Here is an 18,516-nt window from a genome sequence, read left to right as displayed (position 1 = left end):
TCTCGTAGGGTCCTCTAGGCGCCTGTAAATTTGGGACCATGCATTCGCTCGAGGTCGCGCGCACGGGCTATCGCAAAACGCTCCACTCGGTACTGTGCCCCCAGCTATTGACCAGCCGCTCGCCTCGAGCTAATCGAACCAGCCCTCGTGGCCGGCGTCGCTGCGGCCGGATCGAGCGCCGACGTCGTCCCGCTTGTCTGCGCACGTGCCGTCCGTGTCCACGCGCCACCAGTCGAAGCGCACGCGATCGCGCCGCCCGGCACTCGAGCGCCGCCGCCGCGAACCGCTCGCCACACGCGAGATGGTCTCCTTCGGCCTCGCGGGCTACGGCCTGAACAAGAAGAAGCAGCAATCGAGCTCGTCCATCTACAAGATGCTGCCGCGGACGCTCGCGAGCGCGGGCGCGAGCGCCCGCGCCCTCGTCCGCGGCCGGTCCGCGCCGTCGCTCGCGAAGGCGCCGCCGGCGCCGGCGCCGCGCGCGCCGTCGCCGCGCGCGCCGCCGCCGCCGCCGGGCGCGTTCCTCGCCGGCGCGCCGCCGCTGCGCCTGTCGCGCGCCGCCGACGCGCCGCCGCCGCGCGACACGCCCCTCAAGCGGCCCGCGGCGGCCGACGACACGCCGCAGACGAAGCGCGCGAAGGCCGACGCGCCGTCGCCGAGCCCGCGGCCGCCGGTCTACGCGCGGGCCCCCGCGCGGCCGGAGCCCGGCCCCGCGCCCGTCAAGGCGCGCGCCGACGCCTTCGCGCCGGAGACGCCGCGCGCGGCGACGCGGCGCCGCGTCGCGTCCGCGCTCGAGCGCGCGCGCGCCGCGGGCCTCGGCCACAAGCTCGCGAAATACGACGAGGCCTGGATCGAGCAGAAGCTGGACGAGAACGCCGACTACGGCGACCTCGCGCGCAACGTCGAGTGCTTCGTCTCCCGGGCCGTCGACGACGCGCGCGCGGCCGCGCGGCCCGCGTCGCGGCCGCTCGGGTCGCCGCGCGCGGCGCTGTCGCCGCGGGCCCGCGCGGGCTCCGACGCGCGGCCGCCGCCCGCGGCGCCGCCCGGTGCGCCCGCCGCCGCGGCCGAGCATCCCCTGGGCCCCTGCGACAAGTGCGACGGCCCCCACGCGACGTCGCGGTGCCCGCACTTCGCCAAGGACCGCGACGACCACCCCGACGCGCAGCGCGCCAAGGGCCTCGCGTGCGGCGCGGACGGCGGCAACGCCTACCTGCGGCGCGGCGAGGTCATCCGCCAGCCCGGCGACGGCTCCTGCCTCTTCCACAGCCTCGCCTACGGCCTCCGGCTCCAGAACCGCCACGGCGACGCGCGCCAGCTCCGCCGCGAGCTCATGGACTGGCTGTCGCGGAACCCGGACGCGTCCATCGCGGACACGCCCGTGGGCGACTGGGTCAAGTGGGACTCGAACTGCTCCGTCGACGACTACACGGCGCGCATGCGCGGCGCGGGCTGGGGCGGCGGCATCGAGATGGCCGCGTTCGCGCGCCGCTTCGACGTCGACGTCCACGTCTACGAGCGCGACCCCGGCGGCCGCCGCGACCTGCCCTACAAGCGCGTGGCCCGCTTCGAGCCCGGCGACGGCGCGCCGAGCCCCCGGGGGCGGCCCGCGCCCGTCAACGTCCTCTACTGCGGCGGCGTCCACTACGACGCGCTCGTCGCCGACCGCGGCGCGCTCGTCGAGCTCGCCGGCGACGCGGAGCCCCGGCGCTTCGACTACGCGAGCTCGCCGCGCCTCGACGCGCGCGGGCCGTCGCTCCAGCCCAAGACGTGGCACGCGCGCGACGGCCGCGGCGACCGCGGCCGCGACTTTGCCGCGAAGCCGCGGTCGTCCTACTTCTCCCGCGGCGCGCCGAAGCAGGCGCCGCCGCGCCACCAGTTCTACGGGTCCCGGCGGCCCCTCCCCTACCGGCCGACGCGCTGGTAGTAACGTTCGCGCCTCGGACTCTTCGACGGCGCCCCTATGTTCCACGTGCTTCCTTAGTAGCCCTCCCGCGGCGTCCCGCCCGCGGTCCACGCGATGTGCATGATCTCCTCCGCGAGCCGCGCGGCGTCCAGGTTCGTCGCGCGCATGCGCTTGAGGGACTCGGGCGTCCCCGACGGCATCTTCTCGCATTCCAGGCGACCGTCGTGGTTCCCGAGCCACTCGTCGCCCGCGCAGTCGCCGGCCGCTTTCGACGTCCTCGCCTTGCCGCCGCGGCCGTCCTTGCACTTGCAGCTCACGGTCATCGTGCTCGACACCGCGCACTTGCCGCAGGTCGCAAAATAGGGGCCGATGGGCAGCATGTCGCCGTCCTCGGACTTGGCGAGCCGCTCCTTCACCTCTTCGACCTGTACCGCCTCGCGCAAGCCCCAGCCGCGGACGCTCGCGACGCACGCGAGGAGCACGACGAGGGCGCGCTGCGCGCGGGCCATGTCGGTGCAGTGCGACGACGCGGCCGGCGCTAGGAGCTCGAGCTCGACGAGCTGCCGTCGCGCGCGACGACGCGGCCGGCGCGATGGGAGCTCGTCGCACAGCCGCGGCGACAAGTCAAAGCTGCTGTGTCGTCGACGACCCAGCGCGCTGGACTACGAGGTGGGCAGCAGCAAACGCTGCCCAGCGGACCATGGGGAAGAAGGAGAAGCAGGAGATCGAGAGCCTCAAGTCGCGGAACGGCGACCTCGAGAAGAAGATGGCCAAGGACCGCAACGAGGCGGAGAAGCGGCTGAAGGAGGAGATGGACAACGCCAAGGCCGCCCTCGCCGACTGGCAGGCCACGGCCGAGGAGGAGAAGGCCAAGGCCGTCGAGGCGGCGAAGCTCGAGGGCGCGCTCGCCGAGAAGGAGGCCGCGGGCGTCCACGCGAGCTTCCTCGAGGCCAAGGTCGCGGAGCTCGAGGGCAAGGTCTCGGCGCTCGAGGCCGCGCTCGCGGAGTCGCGCGACGCCGCGGCCGCGGCGGAGCAGCACGCCGCCGAGGCGCAGGCGGCGCTCGCGGCGACGTCCGCGGTGGACGCCGGGGCGCCGGGGGTCGACGAGGCCCAGGCGGCCGCGAAGCTCCAGGCCTGCGAGCGGCGGCGGTCCGTCGTCGCGGACCAGCGCAAGAAGCAGCGCGAGGAGCAGCAGCGCCTCGCGGCGCAGCTCAAAGCCGCGGAGGCGTCGGCCGCGGACCTGGCGACGCGGCTCGAGGCGGCCGAGGCCGCGGCGGAGGCCGCCGCGGCGACGCGGGCCGCGGCGGCGCCCGCGGCCGCGGCCGACGACGGCGCGGCCGCGGCGCTCGAGGCCCGGGCCGCGGCGGCGCTCGAGGCCGCGGACGCGCTCAAGGCCGAGCACGCCGCGGCGACGACGCGCCTCGAGGCCGCCGCCGCCGAGGCCGCCGCGGCGCGCGAGGCCGCGCGCGAGAGGCTCGAGACCTCGGAGCGGTCGCTCGCGTCCGAGCGGCGCCGGTCCGTGGCCTTCAAGGCCGACGCGGAGTCGCTCCGGGGCCGCGCGGCCGCCGCCGAGCAGAAGCTTTCGGCCATCCGGCGCAAGTCGACGGTCGCCGACGGCGCCGTCGCGCGCGCCGCGAGCGCGCGGTCCCGCGCGCTCGCGGACGCCGTCGGCCGCGCGTCGCGCGCGGAGGCCGACGGCGCCCTGCGCGCCAAGGAGGCGCGCGACGCCGCCGCGGGCCTCGGCGAGACCATCGCGCGCCTCGGCGCGGCCCTGGCCCACGCGGGCGAGCTCGGCGACGCGGAGCGGCTCTACCACGAGGGCGCGCACCTCCGCGGCGACGTCTTCGGCGCGCGCCACGCGGAGGAGGCGGAGACGCTGCGGGTCATGGCGAACCACTGCCGCGAGCGCAACGACCTCCAGGCGGCCCTGGCCTACATGGAGCGGTCCTGCTCCGCGTACACGAGCTCTTTGCGGTCGGGCGAGTCCGCGGCGGCCGCGCCCTCGCGCGCGCCGACGGCGCTCGAGGCCGCGCGCGCGACGCCCCTGGCGACGCTCGCGGCGCCGGCCCACGCGACGCAGCCCGCGCCCCTCGGGCCCGACGACGCCCTCGTGCCGGACGCGGTGCCCGCGCGGCTGAAGCGAGCGCCGCCGCGGTCGCTGCTCAACGCAGACCGCGAGGACCGCGACCCGCGGCCGCCGCGGCCCCGGTCGCCGGGCTCCGTGCCCGCCGTCGTGTCGTCCCGGCCCCACTGCGTCCGCCACCGCGTCGAGACGCCGCCGAGGCCGCTGCCCCTGGATGACGATCTGATCGTGTAACACGCGGGTGTTTTTACTCAGGCTGGTAGTCGCGGGGCGTGCGCCAGAAGGAGACGACGTGGATGAACACGTCCTCGGGGACCTCGAGGAAGAGGCGCTCGAGGTGTGCGGGCGCGCTCGGCGGCGCGCGGCGGAGCGTCGGCAGCTCGCGGCGGAACGCGAGGAGTTCTTGGCGAGGTGCGGCGACGTACATGTTCCAGCCCCCGGCGGCGCGGACCTCGGCGAGGAGGTCGGCCGTGCGCAAGGCGGTGTCGTCGGGGTACTGGTAGTTGCTGACGTCTTCGGCCCTTTGTCGCGCTGAGGCCTCGGGGTCAAGACCCTGGGAGTTGGTAGCGTCGAGCGACGCGCCACGACTCAGCAGCAGTTTGCATAGCCTGGTCTGTCCATGTCTGGCAGCACTGTCGAGCGGGGTTCCTGAGAACCTGTTCCGAGCGTCGACTTGACCGCCCGCGTTGAGCAAGAGGACAGCTGCGTTCTCCTGGCCGTTTAGTGCGGCTACGTGCAGTGGCGTGCTGCGGTTGATTTCGTCCCTCCCTTCCACCAGAGCGCCGCGATTCAACAACCATCTCATCGCCCCGCACCAGCCTCTTTGCGATGCGTGTTGTAATAGAGTCTCCTGCATTGTGTTCGGTTCTTCAATGCGGACGGGCAGAGATCCATTGATGGTATAGACAGCAACGTCACGATTGATGTCATGACCAGAGGCCACCCAGGCCCGCGCTGCGTCGAGGAAGCTGACTTCGAATTCGTGCGCATCCATGCTGCAGCTATATCTGCTGCCAGGCATAGGTTCATCCATGCTGGGTTTCGTTTTTTAGCCACCTGGGGGGGCCTTGGGGGGGGTTTGACGGGGGTGGGGGGGGTCGACTTCTGCTCGGGCCGGACGCGACAAGCCTCCTGAAAACGGCGCCCCAGTACGCGTCCAGGCCGCCGGGGGCCGCCGGGACGGGGGGTGGGGGGGTTGCTGAGGGCCCATAAACCCCCCCCAGGCCCCCGGGTGGGGCTAAAAAACGAAACCCTGGGCCCGGGCTGCAACAAATGGTAAACCCAAGCCACCAAGAAGCAAGCATGGGCGCTCGTGCGCCGACTATCGCATAGAGGCGGCAGCTCTCGCCACTTCACCGCAACGGCCGCGCAAGCAGAGGCAGCGGTATCTCTTAAGCGCACCACCAGTGCTGCGCCGCCATCACCGGCAGCCATGCGGCGCTGCCGCTGGCTCCTGGTGCTGCTCGCGCCGTCGGCGGCGCTGACGACGCGCCGCGGACGCACGTCGCTCGTCCAGCCGGCGTGGCTCCGGGACCGGCTCGACGACGGGAACACGGTGGTGCTCGATGCGACGCAGGTGCTGTGCCGCGACACGAACACGGTGGCGCCGGCCCGCGCCGCCTTCGAGGCCGCGCGCATCCCGACCGCGCGCTTCCTCGACGTCGGCGGCGACCTGGCGGACGCGTCGCGAGTCACGGCGCGCGGCGACGCGCTGCACAACATGCTGCCGCCGCCGGAGCAGTTCGCGCGCGCGCTCGGCGCCGCGGGCGTCGACGACGGATCGCGGATCGTCCTCTACTCGTCGGCCCACGTCTACTGGGCGACGCGCGCCTGGTGGATGCTCGAGGGCTTTTCGTGGGCCGGCGACGTCTGCGTCCTCGACGGCGGCCTCCGGGCCTGGACCGAGGCCGGCTTCGCCGTCGACGCCGGTTCGGCGCCGGCGCCGCCGCCGGCCGCGTCGCCGCCGCCGCCGCGCGCGTGCCGGCCCGGCGCCTTCGTCGACGCGTCGCGCGTCCTCGCCGCGATCGGCGACGTCGCGCTCGTCGACACGCTCAAGCCCGCGGCCTTCGCCGGCGCCAAGGCGTCGCGCTACGGCCGGCGAGGCCACATTCCCACGGCGACGAACCTGCCCTACACGGCCGTCGTCGATTCGAGCTCGGGCCGCTTCTTCGGCGCCGACGCGATCCGCGCCGCGGCCGCCGCCGCGGGCCTGAGGCCGGGCGCGCCCGTGCTCGCGTACTGAGGCGGCGGGATCTCGGCCACGGCCGTGCTCTTCGCCCTCGTCGAGATCCTCGGCGAGGACCCGGCGCTCCTGTCGCTCTACGACGCCTCTTTGTCGGAGTGGGCGGCGGACGACGCGTACCCCATGGTCTGCCCCGCGGACGATGGCCCATGACGGCCCCGGGGGTCGATCCGTCGACCCCCGAGGCCCGAAAACACGCGCGTAATTCGAGCTCGTTCATGTCGGGCACCTGGCGTCGAGACGCGATGCGTGTCGCGCAGTCGAGGATGGCCACATTCAACATTTTTACTGGTAGTCGCGGGGCGTGCGCCAGAAGGCGAGGACGTGCATGAACACGTCCTCCGGGATCTCGAGGAACAGGCGCTCGAGGTGCGCGGGCGCGGGAGGCGGCGCGCGGCGGAGCGTCGGCAGCTCGCGGCGGAACGCGAGGAGCTCCTGACGAGGCGCGTCGACGTACTTGTTCCAGCCTCCGGCGCCGCGGACCTCGGCGAGGAAGGCGGCCCTGCCCAGCCTCCTGACCGCGTGCTCGTGCTCGGCCGGGGTGTCAATTTCTCCCGCGGCCTGCCGCTGGTGGTACACGTCCTCCCATGGGCACATTTCCCCTGGGAGCATGCCATGTTGGTCATGCGCGTCAATCGATGCGCCGCGGCTTAGGAGCAGCTTGCAGAGTCTTAAATGGTTCCGGTCGCGGGGACAACTGTTGGGGAGAAGGTAGTCAGATGCCTTTGCCGCCTGATGAAGCGCAGTCTCGTCCCAAATTGTACGACTGTCGACCGGAGCGCCCGCGTCGAGCAAGAGGAGTGCTACATCGTGATGGTCAAACAAGCCAGCAACCCAAACCGCGTCTGGGTTCGCACCCTTACTTAGCAGCCATCGCACGCTTGAGCACCAACCTCGCATCACTGCAAAACTAAGGAGCCCAATACCACCCAAACCCTCCGTGATAACATCACCCGGAATATGTTCATGAATCGAGAATTTGTCGATGTCGACGGTGGCCGGTGAACCGTCCCACCACGCGTTCAGTTCATCGAGCAAGGCCCTATCAGACACAGGCACAGCCGCCATGCTCGACCGGGCCCGGGGCTGCGTCAACATTGGGGTACCATCGGCTCGGACCAAGACATGGCTGTGTGCCGATGGCCTACTAGTAGCAGCCAGAGCTCGCAATGAACGTACGAAGCGCAGCCCTCTGCTGCGCCTTCAGCTGCGGCCGCGCGCTGGAGTTGTCGAGCCGCCTGCTCGCGCGCGTGCGGCGCGTCGACGCCGGCGGCGAGGCCTATGCGGCCGCGCGGCACTTCGTGGTCGGCGGCGAGGTCCTCGGGCGCGTGCTGCCGCAGGCCGCCGAGGCGCTCGGCGGCACGGGCCTCTTCGACGTCAGCGACGAGGCCGTCGCGCTGCCGGAGGAGCCCGGCGCGGCGGACGTCGTCGCGGCGCGGACCGCGCGGCTCGCGGCGGCGTTTGGGGCGCTGCGCGAGGCGGGCGCGGTGCCCATGCTCGCGGGCTGGCGCGACGAGCCCTTCGCGATCCGGCCGTCGTTCCACGCGGCGCCGCGCGCCGTCGTCGAGCGCGCGGCGGCGCCGCTCCTCGGCGCGCGCGCGTACGGCGTCTTCTGCGTCGGCTACGTCGTCGACGCCGCGTCGGGGCGGCCGGCGGCCGTCTGGCTGGGCCGCCGGTCGCCGGCGAAGCCGACCTGGCCGGGCCTGCTCGACGTCCTCGCCGCGGGCGGCTTGAGGGCCGGCGCGCTGCCGCGCGCGGCGATGGAGGCCGAGTGCGCCGAGGAGGCGGGCCTGTCGGCGGCGCTGCTCGCGGAGCTCCGGCCCGCGGGCGCGGTGAGCTACACGGGCCTCTCCCAGGACGGCTGGGGCGCGAAGCCCGACACGCTCTACGTCTTCGACCTGCCCCTGCCCGACGACTGGACGCCGACGGCCGTCGACGGCGAGGTCGAGAGCTTCGAGCGCATCGCCGTCGCCGACCTGCTCGACCGCCTCGCGCGCGACGACGACGCCTGGAAGCCCAACGTCGGCACGGTGCTCGTGGACTTCGTCCTCCGCCACGGCTTCGTCGACCCCGACGAGGCCGACTACCTGGAGCTCGTCGACGCGCTCCGCGCGGGAAGCTGCCGGTAGCGGCGCTCGCGCTCGCTAAGCACGAGTGCGACACGATGCATTTTTTGGGGGCACCTGGCGCTGCCCACAGCGTAAACGTCGCCTTAGTGCGGTCTTGCTGGCTGATGGGCACCGCGTGACCGCTTTCACACTTACTTTCATTGCAACCATACTGCAACATCATAGCGCGTGTCAAATCGCTGTGGCATTTTCAATTGGCCATGGCCACCACGGAGCGCCCCGCCAATGTCGGCATCCTCGCCATGGAGTGGTACGCGCCGCAGACCTACGTCGCGCAGACGTCCCTGGAGGAGCAGGACGGCTGCGGCGGCAAGTACGTCGTGGGCCTCGGCCAGGAGGCCATGGCCTTCGTCGACGACCGCGAAGACATCGGCAGCGTGCTGCTGACGGCCTGCCGCCGCCTCCTGACGGGCTTCGGCGTCGCCCCGGCGGACGTGGGCCGCCTCGAGGTGGGCACGGAGACGCTCGTCGACAAGTCCAAGTCCGTCAAGACGACGCTGCTCCAGCTCTTCGGCGACCACCGCGACGTCGAGGGCGTCTCGAGCGTGAACGCGTGCTACGGCGGCACGGCGGCGCTGCTCAACGCCTGCGCCTGGGTCGAGTCGAGCGCCTGGGACGGCAAGTACGCCGTCGTCGTCTGCGGCGACATCGCCGTCTACGAGCCCGGGCCCGCGCGGCCGTCGGGCGGTTGCGGCGCCGTCGCGCTCCTCGTCGGGCCCGGCGCGCCCCTGGCGCTCGAGCCCGCGCGGGCGACGCACGCCATGGACGTCTGGGACTTCTACAAGCCCCACCACTCGGAGTTCGCGGCCGTCGACGGCAAGCTGTCGCAGGCGTGCTACCTCCGGTCCGTCGACGGCTGCTGGGCCGGGCTCAAGCGCAAGGCGCCGGCGGCGACGACGCTCGACGCCTTCGACCACTGCGTCTTCCACGCGCCCTACAACAAGCTCGTCCAGAAGGGCTTCGCGCGCCTCGCGCTCGGCGACGACGTCCTCGCGGGGCGCGTGGCCGACCCGCCGGCGGCCGACTGGTGCGCCGCGGGCGCCGCTCCCTACGAGGCCTCCCTCGCGGACCGGGGCCTGGACGCGGCGCTCCGCAAGGCGAGCGCGGGCGCCTACGACGCCAAGGTCGCGCCCGCGACGCTCATCCCGAAGCAGATCGGCAACACGTACACGGCGTCGGTCTTCGCGGGGTTGCTGTCCCTCGTCGCGGACCGGGGCGACGCGCTCGCGGGCAAGCGCGTGCTCCTCTTCTCCTACGGCTCCGGGTCCGTCGCGACCATGTACGCCTTCAAGGGGCGCGAGGCCGACGACGCCAAGTTCGCCCTGGGGGAGACGCGGCGCGTCGCGGACGTGCCCGCGCGCCTCGCGGCCCGCGCGCCCTGCTCCGCGGCCCACTTCGCGCGCGCCTGCGACGTGCGCGTCGAGCGCTACGGCAAGCCCGGCTACGCGCCGACGGGCGCCGCCGAGACCGACGGCGCGGCGCCCGTGCCCCTCGCGGCGGACGCGTTCGCGCTCGCGGCCGTCGACGACAAGCACATCCGCTCCTACGTCGCGCCCGCGAACTAGGGACGGCGCGATAACAGCCCGCTTATCGACCGCACGCGCCGCACGCGGCCGGGCACGCCGCGCCCGCGACGAGGACGCCGTCCTGGCCCGTCTTGGCGCAGCGCCTCTCTGCCAAGTCTTTGGCTTGCTTGGGTGAATCCTCCGGCTCTCGCCACGACAGAACCACGACTTGTAGCGCCCCGCGTCGCCCTTCCCGTCGCCCTTCCATCCACAGGGGGTCGCTCGATCGCGCCTTTCTTCTTCAAAAAAAGCCCATTACAAAGTGGTTGAGGTCAAGCTTTGAGTCAAATCACAGAAGAATGGGGCTGCCCCTCTGACGGCGCATGGTCGCAGTGCTCGCCTGGTCCACTTCGCTCACCATCGCGAGCGCCCTCGCGGCGACGCAGACGTCCATGTCGACGTGGGCCGACCTCGCGGCGCGCGCGGGCGCGCCGGCGCCGCGGCTCTTCGACGAGACCGAGCGCCTGCACGGCGCGGACGCGCCCAGGGTCCGGCTGTGGCACGACGCGGCGGCGTGGCACCCCTTCGCCAACCAGGTCTGGCTGCTCCTCGAGGCGGCGCGGATCCCGCACTGCCGCGCCGTCGTGCCCCTGTCACAGTACCGCCGGCCGGGCCCGCGCGACGACGCGCGCCTCGCCGCGTTCGCGGACGCGCTCCCCGGCGCCAACCCCAACGGCGTGCCCTACGTGCAGCTCGCGACGGCGGCCGGCGGCTGGGGGCCGCCGCTCCGCGAGCGGAGCGCCGTGGCGCTCCTGCGCGCGCTCGACCGCGAGTTCCCCGAGCACGGCCTGCTGCCACGCGCGCCGCGGCGGCGCGCGCTCTGCGACGAGCTCCTCGCCCGCTACGCCGACCTCCAGAAGGCGCTCTACGGCGTCCTCGGCGGCAAGTCGACGGCGGCGGCGCGCCGGGCCTACGCCGCGCGGATGGACGCCTGGGACGCCTGCTACGCGCGCGAGTCGGACCTCGCGCTCTGCCCCGACGACGGCGGCGAAGCGCCGGTCCCGCGCGACGCGCCGTTCCTCCTCGGGTCGCTCGGCGCGATCGACGCGCTGCTGCTCCCGCTCCTCGAGCGCTGCGAGGCGAACGTGCCGCACGCCGTCGTGGGCACCGGCCGCGAAAAGCTCGCGCTCGGCCGCTGGCCGGCGCTCGCGCGGCTCCTCGCGGCCGCGCGGCGCGACGTCTGCCCGATCCACGCGCTCCTCGGCGATCCTACGACGACGCTGGGGGTCCGCCTCGCGGTGACGGGCGCCGTCGGCCGCCAGCCGCTGCCGCCGCCGCCGCCGCCGGACGCCGCGGCGGCGGCCGCCGCCGCGGCGGCGCCCGCGGCGCGCCTCGACGCCGCCGCCCGGCTCTGCGCGAACGGCGCCGCCTGCGCCGGTCTCGCGGCGTCCCGAGTTTTTCGAGAGACGTCGGCCGGGACGCCGACGCGCGCGGCAGGCTTCGCGGCGGCGGGCTCGGGCACGGGCCGGCCCCGCGGGGACGCGGCCGCGCGGAAAAAGGCGACGGGCGCCGAGACCGTCGCGGCCGTCGACGACGCGCTCCGAGCGACGGCGGCCGCGCTGCTCGACGACGGCTTCGCGGTCCGGCGCGCGGCCGAGGGCATCGTCGAGGCCCGCGGCGAGGACCGCGCGCGCGCCGCGGCGGAGGCGCTCGTCTTCCTCGCCGAGAACACGGGCGCGCGGCGCGGCGTCCCGCGGGCGTCTTCGAGAGGGTCCGGGACGCGACGAATGTCCACTAGGTGCCGCGCGACATGGACCGCGAGCCGGCGGAGGCGTTCCGCGCGCACCTCCGGCTCGTCGGCGCGGCCCTCGCCGCGTGCTGCGACTCGTAGGAAGATTAATCCGGCTCCGCCGCGGGCGCCGTCTCCTCGACCGCGGCGGACTCGCCGAAGCACCACTCCGCGACGCCCGCGTCGGAGTGGCGGATCGTGTGGCGCTCGCTGGGCCACTTGGCCCCTTCCGGATGCACCGAGCGCACGTCCACGGCGATGTCGCCGGCCGTCGCGGCCCGGGAGAACCCGAACGTCTCGAAGTCGACCGCGTAGAAGTCGTTGAGCGCCGCGAGGACGTCGTCGGACAGGAGACGGTAGAGGGTGCACTTGCCGTTGCACTTGCGCCGCTCGATCAGCTCGCGGACCGTCGTCCGCGTCCGCGTGCCGTTCGAGATCATGCCCTCGAGCGGCCGCTCCGACGCCTCGCCGAGCGCCACGCCGACGTACCGGCTCAATTCCACCGCGAGCGCCTGGTTCCCGAGGCAAAAGGTCGCGTCCACGGTCCGGCGGCCGGCGTCGTCGAAGACGTAGTAGGCCTGGGGCAGCCAGTGGCAGTCGCCGTGGAACGGTCCGCCGCGCGTCGCCTGGTAGAGCCGCGCGCGCAGATGGTCGCGCGTCGGCGGCCGCCCCGGCGACGACGCGTTGCGCAGCGCGTCGCGGATGAAGGCGTTCATGCCGTCGCCGGACGCCTCGTAGCCGAGCTGCGGCGTCCAGACGCCCTTGCGGCCCCAGCTCCACTCGCTCAGCGCGCGCTCGTACGGGTGGCGCAGGATCGCGAAGGACGTCGTCGCCGTCGTTTGGACGTGGCGCGGCGGCGTGTGCCGCGCGGAGCAGGCCACGTCCGGGGAGCGCGGCTGCGCCATCATTTTGACGCCCGCGCGCCGCAGGAGACCGGCCACGCGTGTGCCGCCATTTTTAGGAATGTGAACGAAGTTGAGCTCGGCGAACTTGGGCGCCGCGTCGCACGTCGTGATGCCGATGAGCGCCGCGATGAGATGTGCGACCATGCCCAGACTCATCGCATTGGGGCCGCGGAGCGATCGGTACGGTTGGCAAAAGTCAACGAGCTCACTTTGAAGCCATGTTACTAAAGTCACGGTTGCACCCTTAGTTGCACAGCATGCATAGTTAGGCGGCCGGGGACTTGGCGGCGCTGTCCGGGAGGGCGGCGAGGGCCCAGCCGGCCTTGAGCTTGGCGGCGAAGAGCGTCCACTCCTCGAGGCCGACGGCCTTGTCGCCGTCCGCGTCGAGGACGGTGAAGACGACGTCGACGTCCGCGGGCGAGATGCACTCGCCGACGTCCTCGGCGTAGAGGGCGAGCTCCTCGCGGGAGATGGCGCCCGTGTTGTCCGCGTCGAAGAGGGAGAAGATGAGGCGGAGCGCGAAGATCTCCGCGTCGCTGAAGTCGTCCGCGGCGCCGCGCCGGCCGAGCGGCGACCGCGCGGCCGCGTCGTTGGGCCGGCGCGACGCGCGCAGGCCCCGGCTGAGCTCCTTGAGCTCCGGCGACATCGTGTGGCCCGACCGGTAGGAATCGGTGACGAGGGATTTGAGGCCCTTGGCCGACGAATCGTGGATCGCGGTCTTGCGAGGGACGCCCGGCGCGCCTCGCTCGATGGTCGCGAGGAACGCCTTGATGCCCGGCGGCGCGAAGCCGCGCGACGGCGCGAGGCGCTTGCGCATGGCCGCGGGCGAGAGCTCGTTGATGGCGTCGCCGCGGAGCGCGGCGGCGAAGCGCCACGCGGGCGGCGGCGTGGCCGGCGGCGGCGGCGCGGCCTTGGCCGGCGGCGAGCCGGACACGCCGTCGGCCCAGGACACGGCGAGCGGGTCGCGGTTCTCCTCGAGTTTCGGCCCGCGCGCCGCGCGCGGCGACGCGGCGCCCCGCGGCGCCTCGAGGAGCGCCGGGGCGGCGCCGCGCTTCCGCCGCGCGCGCACCGGCGAGAGGAAGGACTTGAGCCCCAGCAGCTCCTTGGCCGTGTCCACCAGACTCCGGAAGGACGTGGGCATGTAGGGCACCACCAGATACGCCTGGCGCACGAAGTGGGCCTCGTCGCCCTCCGCCTCCCCCGGCGCCTCGACGTCCGCCGCGCACGCCGACGGCTCGAAGAGCAGCGCCGTCGCCTTGGCGCGGCCCAGCAGGAGCGCGGCGCCGAGGTTCGCGTGCTTGCCGCAGTAGTTCGACGCCGAGAAGACCGTCGTGACGCGGCCGAGCTTCGTCCGCGCCGCGTCGGTCGCCGCGTCGACCAATTCTTTCGGCCCCGACGTCGAGAACGGCACGTCGACGTCCCCGAAGTCGCAGGACAGGCCCGCCTCCATGACCTCGTGGGCGCGCACGAGCGCCGTGAGCCCGTTGGTCTCGAGAAACGCCTCCGTCGCGCGCTCGCCGAAGACGACGGAGCAGCCGCGCAGGGGGTTCGGCCCCCAGGCGTCGACGGCGGCGCCGCCGGCGTCGTCGCGGCTCGGGTCCGCCCAGAGCACGTCGCAGAGCAGGCCCTCGTCCGGCGGCTCCGCGCGCCGGTCCAGCGCCTCGAGGTCCGCGATGGACTTCAGGTCCGGGCCGATGCCGCCGTGGCACGCGAAGACCTTGCCAAAGTCGCAGTCGATCACCGCCGCGAGGGGCATGGCCTCGAAGACGCGGCAGAACTCGTGGTAGGCGCCCAGGCCGTACTTGCGCCGGCACTCCGCGCGGAAGCCGAAGTGGCCCGTGCACGCGCGGCTCTCGTGGTTGCCCCGGAGGAGGTGCACCTGGGCGGGAAAAGAGCGCGAAATTGCCAACCTTCGGAGGCTCGTATCTCGGTCACTCGTTTCGGCTCATTTTTGGACGAGCGATCATCTCTCGGAGCGCTCTCGACGCGTGGATGTTTGTTTCCGGAACGCGCGCGCGCGGAACACTCGTGTTGAAGCGAACGTGAATCACTCTTTTCCCGCCCCGAGGCGCACGAGCCCCGGGTGCGCGACCTTAAGCGCGAGGAGGTAGAGCAGCACCTCGCAGCCCCGCGCGCCGCGGTCGACGTAGTCGCCGAGGAAGAGGAGGGCGCCGTCGCCGGCGCGGCCGCCGCCGTAGAAGGCCTCGTCGCCGCTGCTCTCGGAGTCGTCGCCCGCGTCGTCGGAGAGGCCGCTCCGGCGCCGGCGGAGCGCGGACCGGGGCGCGTCGTCGCCGTCGTCGTCGTCGTCGTCGTCGAGGCCCGGGGCCAGGGCGTCGCTCTCCGGCGCGCCGCAGGCGCGCCGCGCGCGCGCGAGGCCCGCGTCGCCGCCGTGGACGACGGTCATCAAGTCGGCGTACTGGCCGTGGAGGTCGCCGACGAGGACCAGCGGCGCCGCGAGGCGCAGCACGTTGGGCTCCGCGGCCATGGTCTCGCGCCCGGCCGCGAGGAGGCGCAGCACCTCGTCCAAAGCCACGGCCTCGCCGCACGCGAACTTGTAGCGGAGGTCCGCGGGAGACAGCACGCGCCGCCCGACGCCCGCGAGGTCCACGGCGGCGACGCGCGCGGAGCTCGCGGGGATGTCGAAGCGCCGCGCGCGGTCCTCGATGGTGCTCGCGCGCGCCTTCCGCCGCAGGGCCTCGCCGGGCGACGGCGGCGCGGGCGCGCGCGCGAGCGCCGCCGCCGTCGCCGTCGGCGCCGTCGCGAGGAACTCGCCGAGCGACGACCGGCGGCGCGCGGCGACCGGCGGCGGCGGCGGCGGTAGTTCCTCCTCGGTCCGCGGGGGCGCCCCGAGGTCCGGCACGGCGAGCGCCGTCACGTAGGCCTCGACGTCGCCGCCGGCGTCGATGGCGTCGAAGCACTCGCAGCAGAGCCCGTTCTCCACGGTCTCCGTCGCGCAGCCCTCGCACATGGTGACGCCGCACTTGCACGGGAGCGTGCGCGGCACGCAGGCCTCATCGTAGTCCGCAGAGCAGACGGGGCATTGGCGGGAGATTTCCTCCATGCCGTCGAGCTCCAACCGTCCCGAGTCCTGAAACGGACCGCAGGCTCAGCTCGGTGTCGGACACCTCGGCGCGTGACGCGTGCGCGTACCTGGACAAAGAACCGCCAGGCCACGGGACGTACGAGTTATAATAATTACAGATCTGAAATGCGACCCGCCGCCGTGAGCGCGGCCAGGGATGGTGGCCCGCGCGCGGCGACGGGCGCGTGAGGCGCGCCGGAGCGGCGAAAGTGGGCGGAAAGTCGAAGCCGGAAGACAGCGTCGAGGTCGAGTTCGGAGGGGGGCGACTACGGGAAGCGGAGCGCGGCGCTGGACGAGAACGAGGAGCGGCCGTCGTCGGAGTTTTCGGGGGTGACGCGATCCGCGCGGGCGTCGTCGCCGATCGCCGGCGTAGGACAGGAGAGCCAGATCGCCGCCGCGGCCTCCGCGTCGAAGCTCACGACGCTGTCAGCGGAGGACCCGGGCGACGGGGGCGCGTTGATCTCGTCGCGGTCTTGGAAGGACATGCGGAGCTTGCGGAACTCGTCGAAGAACTCGTCTCGGGCGCGGGCCGCTGCGCTGTCGCCTTCGGGCTCGGCCCGCGGACCGCAGGCCTGCCGCTTCGGCGGCGGGCCGGGTCCCGCGAGGCCGAGGCGGTGCACGGCGTCGGGCGACGCATCGTCGTCGGCGGCGGCCGGCGGAGGTGCGGACGCGAGCGGGACCGGGCCGGAGGCGGCGCGACGGGGCGGCGCGACGGGGGGGCGGGCGCCCCCGAAAACTTGCCCAGCCTCGGATATGAGCGGCGGTAAGTGGGACGGGATGCTCGCCTCCGAGGGCTGAGATGGCGATGTGCTGCGAGCGGCCGGAGCATCGAATTGAGGCCCAGTCGAGCGCTGCCCATCAATCCCGTCCATTGCCTCGCGTCGACTCGGAGGGCAGCCCGAGGCCGCCAACCTGCTGGCTCCCGAGCGCGGCGCGGAGGGGGAGCGCGGGGAGGGGCGCGGCGTCGCTGCCGCGGGCGACGGGGCGCCGCAACCTTATTCCACTTGCCAACTCCGCGGGTTGAAAGCGACGTCGGCGGGGGAAGGCTGCCGCCTCCAAAGGGTCAACAACCTGACGAATTAGTTTAATGAGTGGTGTATAATGAACGATCGCGAGAAAGGAAACGGTAGCTTCACTCTGGTGTTGACTCGCGCGACCCAAAAGTCCCACATTGCACTCTTTGTCCGAGTTTACTCTAAAATGACTTCAAGCAAGCGTAAACATCGGCTCGGCTCGACCGAGACTGACTCGCTCTCCTGTGATCTGACCAAGCTGTACACACGATGGCCGGCCTCAAGAGACTCGTCGTCGCCTGCGCGGTCTGGCAGGCGCACTCCCTCACGTCCGGCGCCATCTCTCGGCGAGCGCTGGGCGCCGCGCGGCCCGCGCGCGCGCGACCGGAGGCGCCGCTGACGATGAAGCGCAAGGGCAAGGTCGGCGGCCGCGTGCCCGGCACGGGCCCCCCGGCGGCCATGGTCGAGCAGCAGCGCCAGTACGCCGAGTACCAGAAGGCGCGGGAAGGATCCGACCTGCCGTCCTTCGACCTCTACGTCAAGGGCCCGAACTCGCCGACGTGGTACCCGGCCGGCGCGCTCGGCGGCGACTCGCGGTCCAAGGACCTGGTCGAGTCCTACATGGGCGGCCTGCTGAGCGGCGTCGCCAAGGGCGGCATCGACCGCGGCGTCGCGTCGTCCCTCTTCCCGGACAAGGACAAGTTCGTCGCGCGGTGCCTCGAGACGTACCCGCAGCTCAAGAAGGCGAAGAAGGACCTCAAGTTCGGCTACAAGCTCTCCTACCCGGGCCTCCTCGAGAAGCGGCCCGAGGCCGCCGAGGTCACGGAGCTCACGGAGGACATGCAGGAGAACTTCCTCGACAAGGCCAAGAAGAACCTCGGGCTCTAGGCCGGCCCTAGACGCGACGCGCGCCGCTAACGTGGTCGGGTCTCTAGCTAGGCCGCGGCGGCGGGCGGCCGCTTCAGTACTGGTACTGGGGCGGCGGCGCGCCGTACTGGGGCGGCGGCGCGCCCTGGTACTGGGGCGGCGGCGGCTGCTGGTACTGGGGCGGCGGCGCGCCCTGGTACTGCGGCGGCGGCGCGCCCTGCTGCTGGTACTGGGGCGGCGGCGCGCCCTGCTGCTGGTACTGGGGCGGCGGCGCGCCCTGCTGCTGGTACTGGGGCGGCGGCTGCTGGCCGTACGGCTGCTGGCCGTACTGGGGCTGCTGGTACTGCTGGCCGTACTGCGGCGGCGGCTGGCCGTAGGACGGCGACGGCGGCGGCGGCGCGCCGTACTGGTACTGGGGCTGCTGCTGCTGGTAGGGCTGCTGGTAGGGCTGGGGCGGCGGCGCCTGGTACTGCTGCGGCGGGGGCACGACGGCGCCGACGGCCGGCTTCGGCGACGGCAGCGGCACGCGGAACTGCATGCCCGGGCCGACGCTGCCCGGGATGACGATCTGGAGCCGCTGGCCGTCGGGGGACTGGACGATGACCTGCATGCCCGCGCGCGCGTTCGCCGGGCAGGTCACGGTCATGTACTGCTGCGCGGGGCCCGCCGGCACGACCTGCGCGACGGAGCCGCCGGCCATCGCCGCGTTGAAGAGCTGGCCGCCGACGGCGCCCAACGGCGGCGCCGACGGCGCCGCCGCGCCAGGCCGCGGCGCCGCCGCGCCCGCGCCGTGGACCCGGAGCTTGCAGACGCACGAGCCCTCGCCGCGCGCCTTGCCCTTGTAGAGGAACTTCGTCTCGAAGCCGCGGGGCTGGTCCGGGCACCGCTTCAGCGCCTCGAGGTTCGTCAGCTTGCCCACGCCGAGCATGTCGTCGCTGGACCCGAAGTCGTAGTCGTAGGCCACCATGTCGACGCCCTGCGCCATGTCCGCGTCGCTCAGG

At 73.3% G+C, this 18,516-nt stretch overlaps 6 protein-coding genes across 6 annotated transcripts; 4 read left to right on the top strand and 2 right to left on the bottom strand.

Annotated features, from left to right (window-relative positions):
- Window positions 1-301: 301 nt before the first annotated feature.
- Window positions 302-4,217, top strand: AURANDRAFT_60814 (hypothetical protein; the record flags this gene model as incomplete). Its single annotated transcript, XM_009034337.1, has 3 exons — window positions 302-1,917; window positions 2,053-2,251; window positions 2,595-4,217. 3 exons carry the CDS (start codon window positions 302-304, stop codon window positions 4,215-4,217), a joined length of 3,438 nt encoding a protein of 1,145 aa, XP_009032585.1.
- A 307-nt stretch (window positions 4,218-4,524) lies between these two features.
- AURANDRAFT_16333 (hypothetical protein) lies at window positions 4,525-7,041 on the bottom strand (the record flags this gene model as incomplete). The annotated part of the gene is made up of 2 exons (XM_009034157.1): window positions 4,525-4,850; window positions 6,993-7,041. Coding segments are annotated over 2 exons (375 nt in total), but the record flags the coding sequence as incomplete, so codon positions are not given.
- Window positions 5,821-6,378, top strand: Rho (selenoprotein; the record flags this gene model as incomplete). Its single annotated transcript, XM_009034338.1, has 1 exon — window positions 5,821-6,378. The coding sequence occupies one exon, from the start codon at window positions 5,821-5,823 to the stop codon at window positions 6,376-6,378; it is 558 nt and encodes a 185-aa protein (XP_009032586.1).
- A 1,513-nt stretch (window positions 7,042-8,554) lies between the features above and the next one.
- AURANDRAFT_19038 (hypothetical protein) lies at window positions 8,555-9,919 on the top strand (the record flags this gene model as incomplete). Its single annotated transcript, XM_009034339.1, has 1 exon — window positions 8,555-9,919. The coding sequence occupies one exon, from the start codon at window positions 8,555-8,557 to the stop codon at window positions 9,917-9,919; it is 1,365 nt and encodes a 454-aa protein (XP_009032587.1).
- A 323-nt stretch (window positions 9,920-10,242) lies between these two features.
- Window positions 10,243-11,750, top strand: AURANDRAFT_60811 (hypothetical protein; the record flags this gene model as incomplete). Its single annotated transcript, XM_009034340.1, has 2 exons — window positions 10,243-11,607; window positions 11,658-11,750. The coding sequence occupies 2 exons, from the start codon at window positions 10,243-10,245 to the stop codon at window positions 11,748-11,750; spliced, it is 1,458 nt and encodes a 485-aa protein (XP_009032588.1).
- A 2,076-nt stretch (window positions 11,751-13,826) lies between these two features.
- AURANDRAFT_4252 (hypothetical protein) lies at window positions 13,827-15,074 on the bottom strand (the record flags this gene model as incomplete). Its single annotated transcript, XM_009033849.1, has 4 exons — window positions 13,827-13,898; window positions 13,971-14,432; window positions 14,628-14,756; window positions 14,952-15,074. Coding segments are annotated over 4 exons (786 nt in total), but the record flags the coding sequence as incomplete, so codon positions are not given.
- Window positions 15,075-18,516: the final 3,442 nt, after the last annotated feature.

Source organism: Aureococcus anophagefferens, assembly GCF_000186865.1.
Source record: "Aureococcus anophagefferens unplaced genomic scaffold AURANscaffold_1, whole genome shotgun sequence".
NCBI classification, from domain to species: domain Eukaryota; class Pelagophyceae; order Pelagomonadales; family Pelagomonadaceae; genus Aureococcus; species Aureococcus anophagefferens.
Note: the sequence above shows the minus strand (reverse complement) of the source record. Positions and strands in the feature narration are given on the sequence as shown.